General features: G+C 39.6%; 1 protein-coding gene across 20 annotated transcripts in view; it reads right to left on the bottom strand.

Moving 5' to 3' along the window:
* RAPGEF2 (Rap guanine nucleotide exchange factor 2) overlaps positions 1-25,478 on the bottom strand; it is a 275,244-nt gene that overhangs the window by 76,381 nt on the left and 173,385 nt on the right. The window contains exon 1 of one of the 20 annotated variants that reach the window (XM_070386465.1): positions 22,155-22,298. The exons of 15 other annotated variants lie outside the window; for them this stretch is intronic. In XM_070386465.1, coding sequence (XP_070242566.1) covers positions 22,155-22,214 — 60 coding nt within the window. In that variant the 5' untranslated portion in view covers positions 22,215-22,298. Of the gene's footprint in view, positions 1-22,154; positions 22,299-25,478 lie in introns of those variants that run through there. 4 more of the 20 variants (XM_070386466.1, XM_070386464.1, XM_070386467.1 and 1 more) reach the window with 4 other exon arrangements.

The raw sequence follows: 25,478 nt of genomic DNA, 5'->3' as shown, positions 1-25,478 counted from the left end.
ATTTATTCACTTATGCAAAGACAATATCAACACAGGAAGGAACACACTTTTAAGTTTAAAATTAATTTTCCATTTTGAAAGGTTTAGGATTTTGTCTCTTCTTTCTACCTTACTCTTTTAAATACTTCAGTCCAACAAAATTGCAGACAAATAAAAGTTTACTTTTTATTTTCCCTTACTTTTCTTAAGGTCATATTAAGATAATTAGATTTGACTGTTTAGAGTTTAGGTATCATTTACAGTAATCTGAAGATTTAATCACAGAATAAATACATGTAAGAATGTTATAGCATGCACACATAACAAAGTACAGAGAATTTTAAAAAGAACAAATTTCAGGGTGCTTTCAAATTCTGAGGCACAAGAAAGCCCTCTTGGGGATGCTTAAGTTAAAAGACTCTTCCCCTTAGATTCAGAATGAAGATTATTAGGGATTATAAAACAATGGGCACTGCTGATATGGCCCATAGAAGTTACATCAGGACAGGGCGATATAAAGCTCCCATTATGAGCTATTATGTTGTATAGACCAAAATTAAGGTAGGATTAGTTTTAACCTCAACTTCATGATTTATGTATATGAAGACAAATACTCTTAGAAGTGCAGGTAACTTTCATCATCTTAGACAGTCACGTTCCCACCACATAAAAACACAAGCAAGTACGTTAACCTGTTTCTGGCACTGAATTAAGACCTTTGGAGATTGATCTTCCATATGATCCATATTAATATTCTTTCCAAATAGACTGGATCTCTACAACTTCATGTTGTCCAAAATTCCTAAACAGTTTATACCAGAAAATTTTTGCTATTTATTTCCATATTTTATTAATTTTAATTAATTATAAAATTTCCACATTTTATATAATATTAAAGAATTGCATGACTTATTATAAAAAAAATTCTTATAGGTAACAGTGTTAGTCCTAATTGATTATAAGGATCGCTAATGCATTAGAAAACATTCAAGGGTTGATGTCTGCTGGGTCCTTACTGCCTTCAGCCTTTAGAGCTTATTTCGTTTCACCTAAGTTCATCTAACCAAGGGGGAAAGAATCTTCTCAAGGTGAAACAATGATGTCTGCCTATATCTGCATTGTTGTACTTTTTATTACTTCATTGGTCACATACAATAAATACTTATTAAAGGGCTTTTTCATGGTAAACATATCCTGGACACTCTAGATAAAGTGCTGTATCTCACAGTTGAAGTCCCTACTCTTGTGAGGCTTTACATTTCAACAGGCACATAATAAATGAGCAGTCAAACCATAACAGCAAGAACAACACGATCATATGAACATGCCTGACATGTTCACACAGGGTGAACATGCCTGACAGATCATGTTCACCCTGTGTGAAATGTCTGCATGGCTATCCCAGACTCACCTGGCAGGAGACCCTCCTGCACCTGGGATCAGAGAGTCTAGGAACCAGAAGGTTCCAAGAGACTGAACTTGGGCAAAAAAGAACAACTAGTGGAAAGACTCCATGGTTTGGTCTGTTCAGTGAACAAAAGGAAAGTCAAGGAGCTGGGGGAGTGGATAAGAGAGGAAACTAAGATGAGCCCAGTTCGTGCCCCAGCTCTGAAGGGAGTACAGATTTCATTCCAACTACTAAAGAGTTTTAAAAGAAAGGACATGGTCTGATTCATCTTTTTTAAGATAAGGTGGTTGCTCTGTGAAGAATGGCATGGAGCAGGGCGAGCACAGAAATCAGGGAAATGCAGGAGTCAGTGGGAACCGTCCAAGGAAAAAGATGCTGGTGTCCTGGACCAGGGTGATGACATTGGAGAAGGAACCAAGGCCAGGAGGGTGGATAAAACAAGACTTGCAGAAGAGCATGGAGTCTGGAGTAACCCAAAAGACCAAAGGTAACTCATGGGTTTGGGACTTTAATCTCTCAGTAAATGGTAATGTCAATAATGGGAGGGGAGGAAAACTGTACAACTGTAAGTCTTTGCAGCCTGCTTGGTTAGCTGGGTTTGTTTCTTGGGTTGGTGACTGAGAAAACACTCAGAAGTTTTATTTTGGTTGTATCAAATTCAAGGTGACACCATCCACATCACATCTCTTGGACAATGAAATATACGGTCTTGAATTTTATTATAATCAACCAGTGGATGTCTGGTTGTATGTGTGTGTGGGGGATCTGTGCAAAAGTTTTCACCTGCTCGTTAAGTGTTTCCAGGTTAATATACACACAAATAATAATAATAAATGATGATCCAGACAATTATGACAATGAGGAAGAGGATACATTGTTCTTCTACTGTGATGAGGTAATGATTCTGGAAGTCAACAAACAGATGGAGGAATAAGAGGCAGAAGGTCTCAAATTTTCTGTCCCTTTTGAGCTAAGTCATTAATGTAAACATATTAGATGTTGTTGTTGTTGTTCAGTCACTCAGTTGTGTCTGACTCTTTGCAACCATGGACTGTAGCCTGCCAGGCTCCCCTGTCCATGGGATTTCCCAGGTATGAATACTGGAGTGTATTGCCATTTGCTCCTCCAGGGGATCTTCCTGACCCAGGGATCAAACCAGTGTCTCCTGCATTAGCAGGCAGATTCTTTACCACTGAGCCATCAGGGAAGCCTCAAACATGTTAGATACATACTAGCAAAAAGCGGAAGTAACACGTGAATTCAATTATTTTAATGTAAAGTTAACTTCAACATCTTATTTTGCCTATGTCAGAAGAAGGCAGGGGCCTTTCTTGGTTGATTTGGGGGAAACAGTCCTGAAAGAGCAATGGTTATTCTCCTGGAGGTGCTACAGGAAGTAAGAAAAGAGACCAATAGAGCCAGTGTCAGGAGATTTTATGCCACTTTCCAGTAAAGAAACTTTAGCCTGAAGATGGTCACTTCTCTTAAATGAAAATATCAATGATTTTACTGAGAAACAGCCTGATATGGAGTATGTTACACTTAGCATATAAGAATTTCAGCACTCACACCTCTTCTGGCAGCAGTCTGTTTTGATGGCATGCAAATTTTGGGGGGAGGGAGAATGAACTCATGGCTCAAGAATCTGGCAACTGCTTGAATTTCACTGTAAAGAAGCATCATTAAGAAGCTAGGAATCTGAGTCACTTAATATCAGGCTTCAGCTAAATTCTTAAATGGTTACATAACGCCACTAATTTTTAAGAACAAGAATGCATTTTTTAAAAATGTCAAAGCTTTAGGATTTCCTGTTTTTCATACTATAAAAATGTCCTGTCTGACCCCTCCAGATATGTAGATATTGCTTACTGCTTTTTCCTAAGAATGAAAGCTCTGCATCTTAAGATCCATGTCCATTATTTCCTGACTCTCCAAGATCAAGTCTTTCTTTAGGTTAATAACTCATCTCTCTTTGATAATACTTTATGTCTATAAAGTCAGGCAAAATATAAAGAACCCCATTGCAAAAACTAAAATATCACTAAAATCCCAGTTGGCTCATACATTATCAAATAACTGAGTTAAAAATGATAAATCAGTGCCTCAAATTCTGGAAGCTTTACCCCACACAGATAACACATTTGAATGAATAACAAAAGTTTTCACTCAAACTTTGACATTTTAGCATGAATTAGATATAAATTTTAAATTTTAGAGAATGAATAAAGAATATTTCTGAACATTAATTTTAAAAACCTTTTGAACTTATGAATAGCTTTCCCAAATTAACAATAGTAAAATCAGAAAAACAAATACATAAGTTCTATGCTTGTCATTAACCAAAGACATCTTTTTGTGAGAACAAGTGCCACAAACAACTAACATAATTTGCTTAAGCTGCAAGAGCTTCTTTTCCCAAAATTTTAAAAGGTATGAAAAAAAAGAGAGAAAACATATCATCACAACTTAATATATAACACTGTGTTTAGAACAACACGAAAGCAAATAATCACGTTCTCTTACATGCTCAGCATGAAATTATCTTTCACCAAGCAAAAGGCATTTTTTTGAACCGATAAAGCAATATGTACAGTTAAGAGGTATAGAACTCCCACATCCTGGCCTTTAAAATGTTCTTCTTCTAAGAAAGCAGCATTTATGAGTCCATAATGACTATTTTAAATCCCCTGAACCACACTGCAATAGAGAAATACTGTGTAGCATAATATATAACGGCATATTTAAATATGACCCAAAATCCCCTGCTCCCATAATCTATATTAAGTTGTGAGCAAATAAAGCCATTTCTACCTTGATCATTTCTCTAAGCAAAGGTTAACCAGAAAGGCCAGCCTTAGGAAGAAACAGAATACATACCATGATAGAGTCTCTTTCGTTAGAAACGGCAAGAAGAACAGATTTAAATTAAGACTTGGTGTATAAAAGCTGAAAGCATAGAATTTGTATCCACATAATGAACTGATGTCTCCTCTAAAGACGTCAGATTGCTGTTCAGCTAAACTATCTAAAAATACCTCCTTGCAAACACACACACACACACACACACACACACACATGAAATGACTACAAAGACAGGTCTTACTAAGCAGCTCTGCTTGCACAAAATCACTTAATAAGTGGGGAAATTTTTTAAAGTACTTGTGAAAAATGAAATAGGAATTTTTCTTAGCAACTAAAATCTATTATGAGCTATTTTGAAAACCAGTACCAATCTGCAAAAAGTAGTTAATGATGAACCTGAAAGCAAATCATCACAGCTCTGTGATGTCCAACAGAGAGAATCGTATTCCATGAACTTAAAATTAGATAAGGGAAAACACATGTCTGAATCGCTGTCAACATTCTGTTTAAAAACGAAAGAAGGGAAATTTTCTGGCTGTAAAAGGGAGAGTCCAGTTCATGGATGCCACCATGAGCCAGACCCTGTGCCAGACATGGAACCCAGTGCCAGTCTATGAAGTGAGCACCACGAAGACAGCTTTACAGACTAGGAAAAATGGTTCAGAACACTTAATTCACCTGCTTAACGCCTCACAGCCATGAAGAAGAGGCAGGACTCCAACCCACACAGGAATGACCCTGGAATGCTATCATCTAACATTGATAACTGACACTCACATAGGCTTTATAGTTTGCAAAAAGATTCTGAAAGAATTATCTCTTTTTATATTGTTCTTATTTAAACTTCAAGTTTATCACCTGTAAGACTCAGAGAATCTCACTTCACCCCTAATCTCACTTTGATGACTGAAGAAAATACTATTATGTAAAGCACGAAGTATTACCATAATCATCCATAATCTTCAAATAATGTTGTGGGGGAAAACCAGGTATTGTAAGCATGATCTCTTTTGTGAATTGAGAAAACAGAAATTTCATGACTTGCCTAATAGTTGCACAGCTAGCCAACCTCAGAATAAGGGCTCAAAGCAAGTTCTCGGTATGTATTTTATTGTTCTACTAAACAAAAACCCTCGCCGGAATAGTTCCTTCCTTTCTACCACTATGGAGAAAGGCTCACAGCTGAAATGAAGCCGATTTTGCTCTAAATGCCCTTATCAGCACGCTTGACAATGCCAGGCACTGGAGCAGTGGTAATAAGTGAGTTTTGAAGCACATGACACTTCACTGTGCATCCCTTTTGCTGTGACTCAGGCTAATGCTGCAAAGCCACTCATTAATTTTATTATAAAGCAATTAAAGGCAGTATCTTTTTTCCCACAGCATCTTTGGATAATACTTGAAGGAGCGAAGAAAGGAGAGAGAAGAAATAATATATAGTAATGAATATACCCACAGCTAACTGCACCAGTACTTCATATCTATGCCTTGAAGGATGTTCTGTAGTCTGGCCAAGGATGAGGCCGCACACACCCTTCTCTTTACTGAGGATTACACTGAACCCAGGCCCAGGAGCAGAGCCAAGACAAGAATTTTTTTTTTTTTAATTTTTATTTTATATTGGAGTATGGTTGATGTACAACGTTGTGTTAGTCTCAGGTGTACAGCAAAGTGACTCAGTTATACATGCACATATATGTATTCTTTTTCAGATTGTTTTCCCATTTAGATTATTATAGAATATTGAGCACTGTTCCCTGTGCCATACAGTAGGTCCTTGTTGGTCATCCATTTTAAGACACTGTATACATGTCAGTCCCAAACAAGTAAATCAAAGATAAATATCATATGATACCACTTATAAGTAAAATTAAATATATATATTTTATATATATAATATAAATATATATACACACACAAGACTGTTCTTAACACAAGACTATCATTGGATTTTAGATCACTTTGTGATGTTCAGTTGAAAGTACAGCTTTCTACAAGTTATAATTATATTCCACGATCCCAAGAGTATGTGTTAACAATGATGGAGCCTAAAGAGAATGTCAAAATTGTAATAAAGATGGACCTAATTATTATTCACTTATCTGTATTTTAAGATGGCTAAGACAATGTTGCTAAATCTGTCTGGATAAGAAAACTCTTTCATCTGGCCATATGCTAAAATGAGCTCCTTATAAATTACTTACGTAACTGGAAACAAGAGAGCAATCATATCATCCAAACAGTAAGTCAAAAAACAGATTCTTTTCTATTTTCAACTCTAAAAACAGAGTAATATAAGAGACCTCTGGAGAACCATACAGATGGGAAATCTCAGATAAGCATGGTAACCTTCCAGTAAAAAGCTGCATTAAGAAAACTTCCATGTAAAGAATTAGAGTATTTCTTCAATACAAAATTGTATCCTTGTGATTCTAGTCAACCTTGAAGGAGGATAAAATACATTCATTTCCTTCAAGATCAAAGTACTCTAGATTTTATGTTAAGAATGGTACTTACTACATCACGCATATGCAATCCTTTTGAAATTTACACTAAAGGAAATCAACTCAATGTAGGGGAAGGAAAAACCTGATCTCAAACTTTCTGATGAGGACTATAATCTGCAGGGCACACAGAAAACAAAGCATTGGTCCAACCTTGCAATAACATAACAGGAGCAAATTTAGGTACTTCACGGAGTTTCCAAAACTAGATCTGCATGTGCGCACATGTGTGTGAGCGCGTGTGTCTGCACATACAAGAAAAGACTGCCACTGGCTCCACCATGCATCAGCTGCGCGACTTTGGGAAAGTCACTTTAGCTCTCTATGCCTTCATTTCTTTACATATAAAAAGAGGATTACATTGTTGTGAGGACTAAATGATAATATATGAAAAGTATTTAGAACATTGCCTAAGAACATAGGAAGCCTTCAACTGTAGCTACTGACATTATTGCTATTTTTTTTAAACTCTAATGTTGAATTGATAAACAGAAGGTAGCTTTCTGAGTATGGAACTGTAGCGAAAATAAAGCAAACCATCTTACGGACAGGTCATCTAAGCAAACGGAAAAACTAACACAGTCTCCGATTCACCTGCACGACAGACTCCATTCTCCTTACTTCCTGGATGCTGTACTACGCTTAGTCGCTCAGTCGTGTATGACTCTCTGTGACCCCCATGGACTGTAGCCCGCCAGGCTCCTCTGTCCATGGGGATTCTCCAGGCAAGAATACTGGAGTGGGTTGCCATTTTTTTCTCCCAGGGGATCCTCCCAATCCAGGGATAGAACCCAGGTCTCCTGCAATGCAGGCGGATTCTTGACCAACTGAGCCACCAGGGAAGCCCACTTCCTGGATAAAAAGTACCTTTAAAAAAACTTAAGAATTGTGCTTATGGGCCATGCTTTCCTCTAAACATTTTACAGCGTTTACCTCTAATCTTCACATCACCCTTTATCTCCAGTTTACAAATGAAGATTTCATGTAGTAGAAAAGCTAAAGAACTTAGCCAGGTTCATACAACTTGTAGTGAAGCCAGAATATACTGGGTTGGCCAAAATTTCATTCAGTTTTAAGTAAAACATAAAAAAAAAAAAAAACATTTTTCACCAAGAACTTTATTGAATGTATTCCCCCTAACTGAACGAACTTTTTGGCCATCTCAATAGATCCAGGTTCCTGGCCTCTGGAGCCTTGCTCTGAGCACAAGGCTACAGTTTTTACTAACCTTTCTCTTCATGTAACTTTCTTTACAAAGTTTACAACTGGTCAGACTACAGTTTTCATCTTCTACACTGGTTATGTTTATAAGTGGGTTACTAGGAATACCATCACTTTCTCTGGGAGATTTCCCTCCCCTATCCCCTGCTAAGTTCTGGAAGCTCCAGTGGATTCCTGGATAGTTATTTCAATGTATTTCAGGATTCAAGTTCCTCCAAGGTAGGAACAACAGCATCTTACAAATGATGAGAGTATGGTATTGAAAGCAATGTGGGAGCAGGCATCTCCAACCATGTTTCACCTTGGGCTTCTCACTCTCCTATCAGGACAACCCTGATGCACTACTTGAAATCTCCGAAATCTGTCTGCCTGAAACACCCTTATTTCCCACATCCACCCTCACCCACTTGGCAGGCTCCAGCTGCCTGGCACATTCCCTGCCTCCCATCCATGAGACTTAGAGTAAGTGTCAGCAGGTCTCCTTCCTGCTACTCGTCTATGAGTAAGCCTAAGATAGGGACTAAGAACTGCTCACAAATATCCAGGATCAAACACAGGACACATTTCCCTAAAACAAGTGTTGTACATTTAGCTCCACAACTTACTGCTCACTACTATTATTGTAATACACAAATACCGCTACATTAAGCACATCGTTATACTAATGGGGCTAAGAGTACATTTCACAGATTCTAAGATGCATAGCTTTTATGTCAATCCCAATCATATATACACTACTGACACTATGTATAAAATAGACAACCAGTGACAACCTACTGTATAGCACAGGGAACTCTACTCAGTGCTCTGTGGTGTCTTGAATGGGGAGGAAATCCAAAAAATAGAGATTATATATATAAAATCTCCTCTCTATATATATATAAATATACACACACACACACATATACACACTACACAGAGCTGGCTCACTTTGCTGTTTGGCAGAAACTGTTCCTGCTTCTAAGAGCTTCAGTCATGTCCAACTCTTTGTGACCTCAGGGACTATAGCCCGCCAGGCTCCTCTGTCCATGGGATTCTCCAGACAAGAATACCGGACTGGGTCACCATACCCTCCTCCAGGGGATCTTCCCAACCCAGGGATCAAACCTGTATCTCTTATGTCTCCTGCATTGGCAGGTGGGTTCTTTACCACTAGCGCCACCTGGGAAGCCCATGGTAGAAACTAACATCCAATAAAATGTTTTCAAAAAATAAAATTAGTTTCTATACACCAAAAATAAATAAATAAATAAGATGCACAGCTTCTTTCTTATTTTAAGATCTTTGAAACTGGGATCCACCTCACATCAGAAAAGTCTGAGAAGAAAATACTGGGTCACTGACAATCAGGTGAACCAAGCCACAATGTCTTAAGATTGGTCAGCTAGGTGCAGATCCACAGAGACAGTGTGCCTACCAGCTACCCTGAAGGAAGACCTAAACATAAAGCCCGGACTTCAGAAACCAAAATCACGGACACTGGAATCCCGCATAACACTTCTATTTCCTTATATTCTACAGTGAATGGCTTTTTAATTATCACATAAGTTGACAGCATTAAGCCAAAGCTCTCTGACTGACATTCAAAGGCCTCTCCTGCATCCACCCACGTCCCCCAGGTGCCCCTCCACACCAGTCACGCCAGTCCACTCACTCTTCCTTGCTTGAATATGAACACTTAAACTTCAGTGCTTCAGCTACTCTGTTTGTCTTGCAAAAAGCTCCCCCTTCCACCACCGGTTTCCTTTTATTTTGTTTCCTACCCCTGTTTGTGGCACAGTCAAAGTCTTATTTCCTTCTTTGTCTAGTCGAATCACATCTGACAGTCCTGCCAGGGCTCTCCTATGTATTTTCTGTCCCAACTGCTCACCCACCCAGCATTTAAATATATGCTACTCCAACCAGATGCATGATTTTCAAACCACATTTTAAAATTATTTTTATATAAACCTGGATAAAACCCACAAGAAAACATTCAAAATACATTGCTTCATTATTAATCTTCTCTTTTCAAAAGACAATTAAGTAGAACATATAATTTCAAAACAAACACAATTAAACTTAGATAAACGAAGCACAAGAATAATGTGAGTAACTTTTTGTAATTTTTTATTCCCATTACAGTTCATGTTTCACAATGATTTGAGAATGCTGCTGCACTAGTCAAGGGTGTTCTTACAGAAGGATGCATTTCTTTAAATCCACATACTTTCGTATCAACATAGACTTCTTACCAGCTAGTAATTTAATGAGCGCTCAATTTATTTTGACATTTTATTCCACTAATACTGAAGATGCTTTTATTAAATGAGAACTACAATCTATATTCTCCTCTTCTGTTCTCTTGCTCTGAGAAAAAATGAGAGGCACGTAGTTTATCTATAGCTCTTCTTCTAGAGCAGAATAATCTTTTCATTTAATAGCACTACCATCAACCTTTGTGACACTTGTTCATCAAAGACATTCTTTAAATCTTAGTTATAAATCAGGGTGTTAATTTTGGGGGGAGGAGAGAGGCAAAATAAAACAGGAGAAGAAGTCTAGAAACATGCCCAACTAAAAGGAAACAGAATTTCAGTGATAAAAGACACACTCTACAGTGGAATGGGAAGAGGAAAGAAGCATTGTCACAGATGTTTATATTTTCTTTAGCTATTTAAAAGTTCACTTTTTCTTTTGACACTTTTGTATCTTAAAATTTTGCATAAGCTTCAAGAAAAGCACAACAGGATGACTACAGCAAACTTTATTAAAATTAGGCTGGATTCTTTTTTTCCCATATTGGAATGGAATTCTAACACTAATTAAAGCAGCTCTTAAGTAAATAACATTTCCCTCAATGTTTAATTTCTATATATTTCATATGCTACATTATCTACAACACACATGCCATGTTACATATTAATATATATTATATGGCAAACTTGAAAATTATAAAACAGACAAGGCAGATTATGACAGACGTTTCATAATAGTTAAAACGTGTCTCTTAAATAAGTTGGCCATATATATATATATGTATACACACACACATATCTTCTACATATATTTGGGGGGTGGGGGGAAATACAGAACAAATATTATTGCCAGATTTTATGCTATGGTATAATTCTACAATACAAAGATATGTATCAAAATGTTACCAATGATTTTATCTGGGTAGTAAAACAGTGATCCTTTTCCTGTCTTTGTCTATTTCGCTTTAATAAGCATATGTATAGCTATGTATTTTTAAATTACAAATGATGAACAAAACAAATAACAGACAAACCACAGACCAAACTACCACCTAAAACAGCCATAACACAAGACAAAACAAGCAGTAAAATTTACTGTATCTATTCGAAGGGTACCTCTTGTAAATAAAATGGTTTAAAATTATTTTTATATTTGGGTAAATGCTGCTTCTCTATTGGCTCAGCTGGTAAAGAATCCCTCTGCAATGTGAGAGACCTGGGTTCGACCCTTGGGTTGGGAAGATCCACTGGAGAAGGGAATGGCAACCCACTTCAGTACTCTTACCTAGAGAATCCCCATGGACAGAGGAGCCTGGGGGGCTACAGTCCATGGGGTTGCAAAGAGTCAGACACAACAGAGAGACTTTCACTTTGGACAAATGTTATCCCTAAAGCTGTATGATCTGGGGACTTCCCTGGCAATCCAGTGATTACAATCCTGCACTTCAATGGCAGGAGGAGTGGGTTTGATGCCTGACTGGGTACCTAAGACTCCTTACGCTGCATGGCATGATCAAAACAAATACAGTAGTATGGTTTTGATATTTGATTATTCCACAAATGGAAGGTTTCCATAAGGAACATGTGTGTGTGTGTGTGTTAGTTGCTCAGTTGTGTCTGACTCTTTGCAACCCCATGGATGGTAGCTCGCCAGGCTCCTCTGTCCATGGAATTCTCCAGGAAAGAATACTGCCACCCACTTTTCCAGAGGATGTTCCCCACCCAGGGATCAAACCCAGGTTTTCCACAGAGCAGGCAGATTCTTTACCGTCTGAGCCACCAGGGAAGTGCTCAATAAGAAATAGGAGGCCTTATATGTTAGTATGAAGGTATTATAAAAAATTCATATTTTTAAATTTCCATTTAAAAATGAAGAAAATAAAATAAATAAGTCTAATTAGCCATAAAGAAAAAAATTAATTTAATCCCTGACATTCTCAATTACTGGAAACCTGATGTAAATTGTACCCATCCCTCAACTTCTGCAAACCTTGCACCCTGCTGTACTAACCCAGCCACTGTAGCTCAGTAACTATAGAATCCTTCTGAATTCTTACTGACATCCCTAGGCAATCTTTTTCACTATTAAAGGTACTGTGAACATCTCAGTTCCAGAAAACTCAGAAATACTACATGGCATAACACTCCCATTTAACTCCAAAGTTTTCTTAATTACTGAGAAAAATGAAAAAAGAGTGACTTCACTTATTAAAAATACTAAGGAGTAAAATTGTTAGGTTGAACCCAGTCTTTTTTTTTTTCTTAGAGAAGAGAGACAATCAAAAGATTATAATTATATACCTTTTCTATAGCCATATTTCACTGTCTCTTATTATCAAAGGCATGATGGTGTACACTGGAACTTAAAATTAGTGAAATGTTGACCTATTGGAGATAACCCATAATAAGGGGCTCTCATCTTAATCCGTATTTTTCAGATCTCTAAAACAGAGCTTTCCCAGCTGAGCCACAAGCGAAGCCCAAGAATACTGGAATGGGTAGCCTATCCTTTCTCCCGACCCAGGAATTGAACCAGGGTCTCCTGCATTGCAGGCAGATTCTTTACCAACCGAGCTATGAGGAAAACCCCTGCAATGTCGGAGACCTGGGTTCGATCCCTGGGTTGAATCCCTGGGTTGGGAGGATCCCCTGGAGAAAGGAAAGGATACCCACTCCAGTATTCTGGCCTGGAGAATTCCATGGACTGTAAAGTCCATGGGATTGCAAAGAGTCAGACATGACTGAGCAAACTTCACTTGAAAATAGAGCTATAAGAAAATAAAATGGTTATCACAGAAGATCACACACATTTTCAGATGTCCCTGAAAACTGTTATTGTTACAGTTGCTAAGTTGTGCCCAACTCTTTAGACCCCATGGACTGCAGCATGTCAGGCTTCCCTGTCCTCTTCTATCTCCTAGAATTTGCTCAAATTCATGCCATTGAGTAAGTGATGCTATCTAACCATGTCATCCTCTGCCATTCCCTGAAAATTAGCCTCTGCCAATAAACTTACAGAATTCTAAGCTTTTTCTATATGTGTAAATTAGAAATAAATTTTGGATCCATCGTATTTACACAAACACACACATGCATGAAATAACATGTATACATATGGGGGTGTGCTTTATTTTACAATCAAACCAAGTCAATGTTATAAACCAATAATGTACTTCTCTATAGTTCACTAAGAATATGTACCTTAGTAGTTCAAAAGTGTTTTGCAGATTGGCACTTTACTGATCAAATATTGTAAAGTGAGTCTATGCCCACGATGGCTCTGAGAACAACCTTTATAATGAATATGTAGTATAGGTGATAAAGAGGGCATGGTATACTGATACAAAGTGAGAAGATTTGTAGCATGTGGGGATATTTGCACAATGACTTAAAGTACAGAAGAAACACTGGAGGTTGGTGGATAAACTGTGCAAATATGACATATCACAATTGGGGGCAGGAGGAGAAGGGGACGACAGAGGATGAGATGGCTGGATGGCATCACTGACTCGATTGACGTGAGTCTCAGTGAACTCTGGGAGTTGGTGATGGACAGGGAGGCCTGGCATGCTGCGATTCATGGGGTCGCAAAGAGTTGGACACGACTGAGCGACTGATCTGATCTGATCTGGTCTGATTGTTATATATGGCTTCCCCGATGGCTCAATGGTTAAGGATCTGCCTGCAATACAGGAGACACAGGAAACACTAATTTGATCCCTAGATCGGGAACATCCCTTAGAGGAAGAAATGGTAACCCACTCCAGAATTCTTGCCTGAAAAATGCCATGGACAGAGGAGACTGGTGGGCTATAGTTCATGGGATCACACAGAGTCAGACACAACTGCGTACCTGAGCATATACAAACGCACATCCTTATATTTCATGTACACTCTATATATAGTATAGATAGATAGATACAGATATGAGACAGAGAGAACACAGAATAATTAACATAAAAGATCCATGCTAGGGACTTCCCTGGTGGTCCAGTGGTTAAGAACCTGCCTTCCAGGATAAGGAGAAGGGATAGTTAGGGAGTGTGGGATGGACATGTACACATTGCTATATTTAAAATGGATAACCAGCAAGGATCTACTGTAGAGCACAGAGAACTCTGCTTAATGTTATGTGGCAGCCTAGATGGGAGGGGAGTGTGGGAGAGAACGGACACATGTATACATATGGCTGAGTCCCCTCAATGTTTACCTCAAATTGCCACAACATGGTTAATCAGTTGTAACCCAACACAAAATAAAAAGTTAAAAAAAAAAAAGAGTCCGCCTTCCAATGCAGGGGACACGGGTTTGATCCCCGGTCAGGGAACTAAGACTCCCACATGCCACAACTAGAAAGAGGATTGCGCGCAGCAACAAAAACCCGATACAGCCAAAAGTAAATAAAGATTTTTTTAAAAAGACCCATTCCAGAGGTTTGGTCAACAAGCAGAAATGGCCGAGGCTGACAACTGGCCCATCCTATGTGGCCAGGGTGTTTCCAGACCAGCAGGAAAGGGAGGGCCAGGGACCTCGGGTCTGAGAGGCCAGTGTGTGCCACGGTCTGCAGAAGGACAGGATACTTTATGAGGGGAGCTCTCTTACATCATTTCTCTACGTGCTTTAGTGTGTAAATGTGCGTTTATGGTCTCGTGTGTTTCTGAACAAGCTTCCTATCTATGTTCCCCAAAATAGACACTTTTATTTAACTCGTTCTGTGTAACACCTAAGGTAGTACTAATAGTCCTGGCATTTTAATACTGTACGTGGAAACAATCATAAGCATGTGTCAGGTCTCCAAAAATAAAGACCATTTCTTAATGGTGAAGAAAAATAAGGAGGTCATAGGAAGTAAAGATCTTAGAACAAAGAAATTAACAGAGACCTGGAGGACACTGACTAACCTTCATTTAAATCACACACACACACACGTTTGCACCCCACTTTCTCTCATAGGTATTTCTCTCATCCAGACACTCATTCTCCTTTGTTTTTAAAATCTTATTTTTTTTAAGTTCATAACTAAATCATAATACAAATAAAATACGTGGATAATGATAAAGTGGTCATTTGCTTTTAGTAGGAAAAGTTTTGAAAAGACTGCTACATACACAAGTTACTTTTTTCACTAGGTACATAAAGTAAGGGCTTCCCTGGTGGCTCAGAGGTAAAGAACCCACCTGCAGGGGACGTGGGTTCAATCCTTGAGTTGGGAAGATCCCCTGGAGAAGGAAATGAGAACCCACTCCAGCATTCTTGCCAGGGAAAATTCCATGGACAGAGAAGCCTGGTGGGCTACAGTCTGTGAGGTCACAAAAGAGTCGGAAACAACTTAGTGACTAAACAACAACATAAAGTAAGCACTAAAATGTACTTCATCAAGGATTTAAATTAAATAAAAATAATTTTTAAATGACTATTAAGCACAGGAAAAAGAAAACTTGAGTCATCACTCTTAGAAGGATTCTTAAACAGATTACCTGAATAAAATATTTAAGAGTATGGTCAGGCCCAAAATCAAGGACTGAAGAAATTTCAGGTCATAGTTCAGGGATAATTATATCTGCTGCTGCTGCTAAGTCGCTTCAGTCGTATCTGACTCTGTGCGACCCCACAGACAGCAGCCCACCAGGCTCCTCCATCCCTGGGATTCTCCAGCAAGAACACTGGAGTGGGTTGCCATTTCCTTCTCCAATGCATGCATGCATGCATGCTAAGTTGCTTCATTCGTGCCCGACTCTGTGAGACCTCACGGACAGCAGCCCACCAGGCTCCTCTGTCCACAGGATTCTGTAGCCAAGAATACTGGAGTGGGTTGCCATTTCCTTCTCCAGTTATATCTATATGACAGAGTATTTACTTTGGCTTAAATACCAACATTTCAAACATATAAAATATGATATTTTAAATGAGAAATTAAAACTATAGTTTTCATTTTACCATGATTAAAGAAGTAATTGATATTCTAAAAATATGCATTCTGAGAATTCTCTTTCCTACTAATCTTAATTGGTTTTATTTTTATGTAGTCTGTATTTAAATGAGTCATTACTAAACATTTAAATATTTAAATATTAAAAATATTAACTAAATATTTAAAAGCAAAGGTGGAAAGTATGCTTCTTCTTTTGACCAAAAGTAAGCATTTTTCTTTAATACGTCCTACAATGGGACAGAGCTTTCTTCAATCTCACACACATAAGCAGTGTATACAATGCACTAGCAAGTCCCTACAATATATTTCTTTACTTCTAACAGGGTAAAAAGATCTATTATTTGTTGTCAGGCTTTCTTGGCCCAAATCCAAGACAAGATGACCTTCTCCTTGAATAAAACAATAGTATATTGCTTCCTCTCAGGCCTCTGTGAGCTAGCACAGTGGAAAACCTCCCCCAAGAGATAAGTTTATTTCATCTCAGGAAATATATCTGTCATAATAGACAAAATGAAGATCAGATAAAGAAGAGGTGGAATCTTAACCCAAAAGAGGCATAGTCTAACAGCTATGATTAATCTCATCACTATCTTCCACACTGCTAAGGAAAATGCATCAGTAAAATTATTAAAAAGACACTCTATCCAGTGTTTATAGACAAGGTCAGACTGTCATGGTAGGATAAAAGCAATTTTTTAAAAATTAAGTTTTCTTAGCTCTTTTCTAGTTAAAGACAGACAGTTGGGAGTCGGGAAAGAGGTGGCTGGTTAACTCCTTTGCTGGACCTGCATATTATGGCCATTCATTTGTCAGGTTAACACCTTCCTCTGCCACCTGTATTGCCCTATTCTCCCTGACAATCCATTCCAACAGTGACGATCTCATTGTTTTTCTCATAACCTTCTAATTCCTCATATCCTTGGAAGCCTCACTTGTGACTCTTCCATCCTAAAAAGCCTCTCCATTCTGTACTCTCAACAGCTGATAAACTGTTTTTCATTCCAACTGTATCCTTCACACCTGGTACCAGGAAGGTGGATAATTCACTCCGAGATACAATGTCTCATCTAACTGCAAAGACCAAACCAATTACAAAAATTAATAAAATTAAGAATTACATATTAAGTGCCACTAAATCATTCAGAGGAAGCAGAGATGAATAGAAGCAAGGAGCAAATGAAAGTCAAGCACACAGCACTGCAGGCTGAGAAGCAAGAAAAGAAAATGAGCCCTTAGTGTCTGTAATCAGAGCATCTTGTCCTAAATGAAAAAAGCACAGGTGGGGGAAAAAACGTGCTCCTTAGTTAGAAGGTAGATTACAGAGGGCCTTGGTGACCAGTAGGAACTTAGGCTCATAAAATGATGACTTGTGGCTACAGATGAGTCATGGCCAGTGTGGACTTCAGAGAGATGGTCGTGAGCAGAAATGGGGCTGTGGAACAGCCTGGTCAGAGCTGCCTATGGAGCACAGGTAGCCAGGGGCAGGCCATCAGAAGTTACAAAGGAAGCCGAAGTTGAGGCATCAAGTTTATGCTGAAAGAGTTAAACAGCAATTAAAACTGTTTGGTCCCAACAGGACCAAACACAGAGGAGCAGGAGGAAAAGGAATCGGGCCAAATGAGAACTGTTTCTGATCATCCCAACTCCAGCCTCAAGACAACATGGAAAGACACCTAAGCACTATTTTTTTTAACATTTTAATTTTCTTTTATTATGGTGAAATATAGAAAGCAGTGTACAGTTCTGAGGCATTAAGTACACTCACAATGCTGGGCAACTGTCACCACCATCCACCTCTAGAACTCTCTCATTTTCCCAAAGTGAAATTCCATACCCACAAAAAGTAGTCTCCACTTCCCCCTCCTCCAACCTGTAACATCACCATTCTGCTTTTTGTCTCTATGAATCTGACTGGTCTAGAGACCTCCTATAAGTGGAATCATAGAGTGTTTGTCCTTCTGTGACGGGCTGACAGAAGTATTATTATCTATCAAATAGTTTTACAAAACTATGCTTTTAAAAGTCTGTAAGATAATTTTGATCATAATATATGAACTTTCCCTGGTCACACATACCAGGAGAAACAAGAGTAGCAGGAGTAAAGCAAGCCTTTTTTTAAAGTTGTGTATTCCAATAGTTCACATCAGCTCTGGTAACTACACAATCCACACAACTGATTTAGATTAAACTTGGCCATAGAAAGAGAAGCAAGGCAGAGTGGTGGGTAAAGCAGGGCTATGAAATCAGACACACCAGGGCTCCAATGATGCTCCACCATTTACTAGTCCTGAGGAAAAGTATTTTTTTAATCTTTCTAATGCTCATTTTCAGCATATCTAAAAGGGTGATAATGAATCTTTCTTTAGAGGGTTGTTATAAAAATAAAGTCAGGGCATGTGGTACTGTGCCTGTCATACAAGTGCTCAATAAATGATAGCTATCACTGTTTATTCCCTGCATTTAAGTAGGCATTTTCTTATATCAGCCACTTTTTTAAAAGTATCATTTAATCACAACTGAAGTTTCACTTACTGTAAGAACAGAGCACTGCTGCTGCTGCTAAGTCGCTTCAGTCGTGTCTGACTCTGTGCGACCCCATAGACGGCAGCCCACCAGGCTCCCCCGTCCCTGGGATTCTCCAGGCAAGAACACTGGAGTGGGTTGCCATTTCCTTCTCCAATGCATGAAAGTGAAAAGTGAAAGTGAAGTCATGTCTGACTCTTTGCGACCCCATGTACTGCAGCCCACCAGGCTCCTCCGTCCATGGGATTTTCCAGGCAAGAGTACTAGAGTGGGGTGCCATCGTCTTCTCCAACAGAGCACTACCCATATCAATAATTCTACCAAGAAGTGCAACTGGAAAACAGATGATCAGTTCAGTAGTATCAAGTTGACTTATTTTAACTGACTCATTTAAAAAAAGGTACAAAGTTTCCAAGTCACTCTATAGGGCATAACTTTCAAAAGCACACTTAAGGAACCCTCTTCCCGCTAGTTCATCCAAAGTGGGTGAAAAGGAGGGTGGAAGGCAGAACAGCTCATAAACATAGTAACAACCCCTCACATGTCCCCCAACTTACTAAGCCTGTGAAGCTTTTCTCATATAACATCTATTAACAGTCTGTACCCCTAGTGTCCCATAGTAGTCTATTGGAAATGCAGTTTTATCACACATTTAAAATGCTAATAATCTCTTATTGTCAAAATTCCTCAGATCACAAGGCTCCCCTGGAGAGTGAACATGAGGTGGTGAGAAGAGAGCCCAGATGTAGGCGAGGTCTTGGTGACGCCCAGGTGTTCACCTCAGTCTTCACGCCTGGCCAGGTGGAGAGGACCAGTGAGAAGAGGTGACAACACATACGAATACACTAGTGTAAAGGGTTTAGTTCCAAACTCATGCACATGAAAAATCTGACAATGTTTAATGTGCGCCTATTAAGTGCCAGCAGCTGAGATGACACACAGAGTGTGACGGAGCAAGAATAAAAAGCCCCTAAGATCCTAAAGATTCTTACAAGGTACAGAAACTGAGTTCACCCCTTGGGCTCAGCCACAGCTGCAGCAAAAAAGCCCCCAGTGTAATGGTGTTGCCTTTCAGCATCTTACTCCCTTCTAAGTCAAAGAAACAAAGCCACTTAACAGCCACAAACTTTTTGAAGAGGCAAAAAATGGAAGTTACTTTTGACATTACTAAGTTTTTACTCACTTAAAATTAGCTCTGACATTATCCTCGTGAAACCTCATAAAACCTCACAGGGCAAAGAGGGGCGTCCCACTCACGTTTGCTCAACCACTGTTTACTGAGTCACCTACTATGTGAGAGCCGGAAAGTTATTCCCCTGTTCAACTCCTGCACAAAATTAAAATCTTAAAAGATTCTCCTGTTTCAACTCCTGCAAACATTCAAATCTTAAAAGTCCGCTCATTAGCCAGCAGAGCCTAGATAACCAAAGGCCTCATCAACGAGGACCAGGTAGCAAGACCCTGACAACCACGCCCCAGAGGCTGCTCTGGACAGAGAACTCCAGGACTTCAATCTGTCACAGAAGTGTCATGGGAGACACCCCTGACATGTTTTCTAGACAGCACTTGACTCGCAGAAATCTTATGGCTAGGGCTACTTTTATCAAAGCATTACCCTGGAATTTAGTAAAACATAAAGCACTTGTTAGGAAATAAATATGCTTTTGGGAACAGGCCTCTATGCACTGTTTGAGTGGTTGAACAGGTAATACCATATTCACAAATGTAGTCATAACTTTTTCCTTCCCCACCAGTAAATAGTTTAACAATTTTCTCTGCTAATTAAAATCATATTATTATTGCGACTTCCCTGATGGTTCAGTGGGTAAAGAATCTGCCTTCCATTGCAGGGAAGGTGGGTTCAATCCCTGGTCAGGGAACTAAGATGCCATATGCTGTGCAACAACTAAGCCCACAAGCCAACTAGAGAGTCTGAGTGCCTCCGCTACAGAAGACCACGCGCCTCAGTGAAGACCCAGCACAGACAAAATAAAATAAAATAAAAAATAATTATATTATTATTAGTTTCAGTAACCCCGTCTCTCCATTCTGAGAAAGGACCCATGAAAAAGGTAAACAAGGAGCCTGTGATTTGAACTTTGCTTCTAAGGTTCCTCAAGTGCTGTTTAAGGAACGTGCTTACTGGTCCCTGGAAAACTCCCGAGTGCAGAGCAGCTTCACGTCAGAGGCCCTGTTAATAAAATCTAACCAGAGTGGAACTTCTCTATAACAACATTTCTTATTAGTGAAATTAAGTATAAGGCTGGTCTTTTTTTGGATCTGATCCGAAGAGATTTAATTAGCGAGGTACCACAAGGATCTCATTATGACGGGGCTGGGCTCCGAGCCCTGCATCATAACACGCCTCCAACACGGCCACAGCCCAGGAACATCCGTGGCTCCCACCCTGGGACTGCACTCGCAGGATCCCAGAAAGCCTCTCAGATTTAGTTAATAATGTTGTTCATGATGGTGAACAAAACCAAATTAGACAAACAAATCCAGGCATCTAAATATTCTAATTCATGGCCTTCTGTCTATACATTTTTAAAGCCTCAGTGATTTATCTCCATTTTTGAAGTTTAACATCTCAACCATTTTAGTATACATAAAAGATAATTCCTATACTCTAGTAGAATACTCACCAGATGCCAGGATATAAGAATAGATGTTTTAAAAATATTTAGACTAATGACTATATAAGCTGCCTAAATATATGCATTTTCATTCGGGACAGTTAAATATACATATTTACACACATATGAATCACTGTGATGGCAGCAAACTTCCAACATGGTGATACGAAGGCAGCAAAGTGAGAACTTGCATTCCTGGAGCAGGAGGCTGGGACTTGGGATTAACCAGAGAAAAGTGTTTCTCGCAAACAGCAGTAGCTGCCTGTGGGATTTCAGCATGACAAATGCACGGCTGACTCATGGGATCAATTATAAAGAAGCAACACTCGTGGCATTAAAAAGAACCCTGTGTTCTCATCACCTGTTAATACACATTAAGAAGTCAGATGAGTCTCACTGATCATTTTATTACCAAATCAATAGCCAAAGCTCTCCTCCCTCCCCCAAGCCTACATGTGAATTCCGTACTACAGATGCCTGTTCCCAATAACCTTTTAGTGATCTCTCATGAAATTCAACTATGCAAATATTTTTAAGAAACTATTCAAGTATTAAGTTAAAGCTGAATTATCAAGCTTTAATTTCTGATTATAAAAAGCAGCCGTCCAATATCTACCAATGTTCGTGATCTTGCTTTAAGTGGACTACTGGTCTTGGCTTTAAAAAAAATTTTGTTAATCACAATAAAATTGGAAGAACAAGCCAGCTGTAACTTACCCTCCCTCCTCCAAGCAGAATGTCATACCCTCTAAAAACCCTGCCCCCCCTCGAAGAGAAGCAGTGATCATCCCCATTTTAAAGCCGTTCTCTATGACGTGCGATGGAAGCACAAGCAGCATTTGAGGTACTTACTGAATGTTTCTCCTGCTGGCCCATAACTCCATGGTTAGCTGGGATTGCTAGTGGTTTCATAATGAAGAAACATATGCTGGGCTGAATTTACACATCATGTAACAGTCTCTCATGGACGGCAAGTCACCCTTGACAGCAATGAATTAAAAGAAAAAACAGAAAGCAAGAAGAAAAAAAAAAAAAGGAGGAGGAGGAGAGTCAGCTGCAGCCTCAAGTCTCACTACCGGTGAGCTGAAAACCCTCACACTTGCGGACCAGAAAAGGGATCTGCCCGACCCTGCTGGTCTCCATTTTTATAACACAGAAACTCTAACCATCTCAAGCTATGGCGAGACCCAGGAAACCTTATCCAGCTTTCAGTCTTCCCTGAGAGCAAGATCATTTCTGAGACTGAAGAACAAGAGGCAAAAGAAAAGGAGGAAAGAAAAAAAAAAAAAGCTAAAATGGCTGACTGCACACAGACTCTCCTCCAAAAGGCTTCCTACAGAATGATATTAGGGTGGTGGAGGAACCAGTCTCCAGCATTCAGCCAAGCATTGTTAATACTCTTGTCTCATTTGCAATCACACGTACGGACCCCTCCGACCATGGAAAAAAGAAGAAAGAGGAAGAAAGAAAGAACCAGGGCAGAGCGTGTGAATCGGGACCTCCTCCCTGGCTGCCAGTGATGCTGACGGAGCAGTGACCAGTGATCTCTGTCCCACTCCGCTAACCAAGTTTGCACAATTAATCTGAGCGGCATGACACTGATGGACATTTGATCTAATGATGTCTGTCCCTCACACTCAACACAACCAGGACTGCCAGCAAAAGAGTCACTAACAGAAACACGGCACATGCACACACACACACAGTCTCAGAAGCAGGAGTCTGAATGCAATACACCAATATAATTACATTATTGTGCTTACTTTGGAGGACCATGGCTGCAGGCAGTTGGCATAGCAACGCACAAGGAAAGCCATTTCCTGGGTAGAGAGAAAGCTTCCTTTTCTAAATAAAAAATTCCTCTTAGGAAACAGGCGGCATTGCTGCTTCCTGCAGAAAGCAAGACACTGGAGTCTGTCTCTTAACCTGCAAGGCTCACAGTCAATGCAGTTCTAGTGATGTAAGTGGATTTCTCTCTCGCCCTCCCTCCCCTATATACACTGAAATATTCAGCTCAAATGGTACACACGTTCCTTAAGGCTCGCCCCCTCCTCTCCTTAACCATTTCACTCATTAAGGTAGCGATGGACAATTCAGATAAAGTAACGTGCTCTTGCCTGTGTGGTATCAGCAGCTGTAGGTTAAGCAAGTCTCAGAGGGGTGGAATCCATTGATTGCTGACTCCAAATAATATCACTGAAGACAGGGTGGGAAGGCAGAGCAAGGACTTACTTGAACAGCTTTGAACTAAAATATGATTTTTTTCACCAAGGTGAAGAAACAAGAACGGATGTGACCACTTTCCCCACCCTCAAATATCGCTGTGCTATAGGAAACCACCAAAAATTCACAAAATGCAAGCTCTGTACAAATTTAGAAGATGTGATTTTTCACAAACACCCATACATATGCGTGCACACACACACACACACACACATATAGCACCTTGCAAATAATATCAAAATAAACCTGCTCAGGATTAAAAACAAAAAAACAAAAAAACTTAGAGGCAGAAAGTTAATATTTAATAAGGTTGTATTATTCTGCCACAGACTCTGAACTCCACCCAGGTAAGTAGGTTATGTGAAAAGAGAGTATTATAGTGGACATCTTAATCTGGAAGCCCTGGTCCATTTCTCACAGTCATCTCTACCCATAAATGGAGGACATAACAGAAAATAAATACGGAACATCTAGACTTTGGAGCTGCTGGCGCCTGCTGACTCCCGTTTCCCTCTCTCCCTACCTAAGCCACACCCACAGCGCTTATCTTCTTTCCTCCCCTCACACGTGAAGGCAGCCGGGCCCCCCACATCTCTATTTTGGATCCCCCTCCCCCAGACATGCCCTGTTCACAGACTTCTTATATTATCCATTACCCCTTCTCTCCCACATATACTCAACCTCTCTCTCACCACTAGAGGTTCTCCACACTGACTTTTGAACCAGTCAGGTCCTTCCCATCTCAAAAGCAAAACCAAACCTAGAAATCCTGCCGAGATCCTGCATTCTCCTGAGGTTACCAGGCTACTACTGTCTGATGGCTTCCCCACTTAACAACCTGACCTCTTGAGGAATCACCTGCTTTGGTTCCATCATCCGTCATCCCACTGCCCTCTCAACAGAGGACCGCCACGGTCCTGAGACATGACTGAGACATTGGCAAGTCACCCTCAACACCCTCTCCACATCCAATCCACCACGATACCCCAGTAATGATGTTCTCTCTAAAACTCAGATTTCTTTCCTCTCCATCACTATCATCACACTACAGTCATGATTTTGTTGCCTGGAAAACCACAGAAGTCTCCTTAGGAAACTCTCTGGGTTCAGTTCTAACTTCATCCACTCAACCAGTTTAACAAATGACATCTGAGATATTTTAAAGACTAAAAGCTGGTCATTTCACCTGAATCCACTAAGCCCCCTTTTCCACATCAAGAAAACCCATGGCTTCCCACTGCTTCCTTGAAGAGGAAGAGGACCTTTTTGCACCCTATTTCCTCTGCCTTGACCTCTCTATCCAGACTGACTCCTACTCCACCCCTCCCAACACCCTGGTGAAACGCCCTCAAGTTTACCACCATATTGTGGATCCCTTCTCTGCCATGCTGTGACCTTACACTTAATTATTTGAGCAGTTAGTATGTGCTTACCCTGCTACACGCCCTTGTCTATGAGGACTGGCATCATGCTTGCCTCTGTGCCCCTGGTATTGCAGTGTACAGCATGCTACATGGTTTTTGAATGAATGAAATCCTCAGTGACTAGGAATGGACACTGACAAGATCATATTTGATCCTGTAAACCAGTCTCTATCAAAATACCAAATATCTTTCTATAACAGACAGATAAACTACTTAAAAGTAGTCAGTGCTGATATCTGACAAAGGAGAAAAGGCAATGCAATAGACCAAAGATAGTCTCTTCAACAAATGGTGCTGGAACAAACAGACATCCACACGCAAAATAATAATAATAATCTAGAAACAGGCCTTACACTGTCTACAAAAATTAACTCAAAATGGAACACAGACCTAAATGCAAAATGCAAAACTATAAAACTCCTACAAGACAGGAAGAAATGACCCTGAGTACACTACTGCCTTTTTAGCCACAACACCAAAGACACGATCCATGAAAGAAATAATAAATAAGCTGGACTTCCCTAAAATT

The sequence above is a fragment of the Bos mutus genome, chromosome 17 (assembly GCF_027580195.1).
Source record: "Bos mutus isolate GX-2022 chromosome 17, NWIPB_WYAK_1.1, whole genome shotgun sequence".
In the NCBI taxonomy this organism is placed as follows: Eukaryota; Metazoa; Chordata; class Mammalia; order Artiodactyla; family Bovidae; genus Bos; species Bos mutus.
The sequence above is the reverse complement of the archived record's forward strand: the minus strand, read 5'-3'. Positions and strand labels throughout refer to the sequence as shown.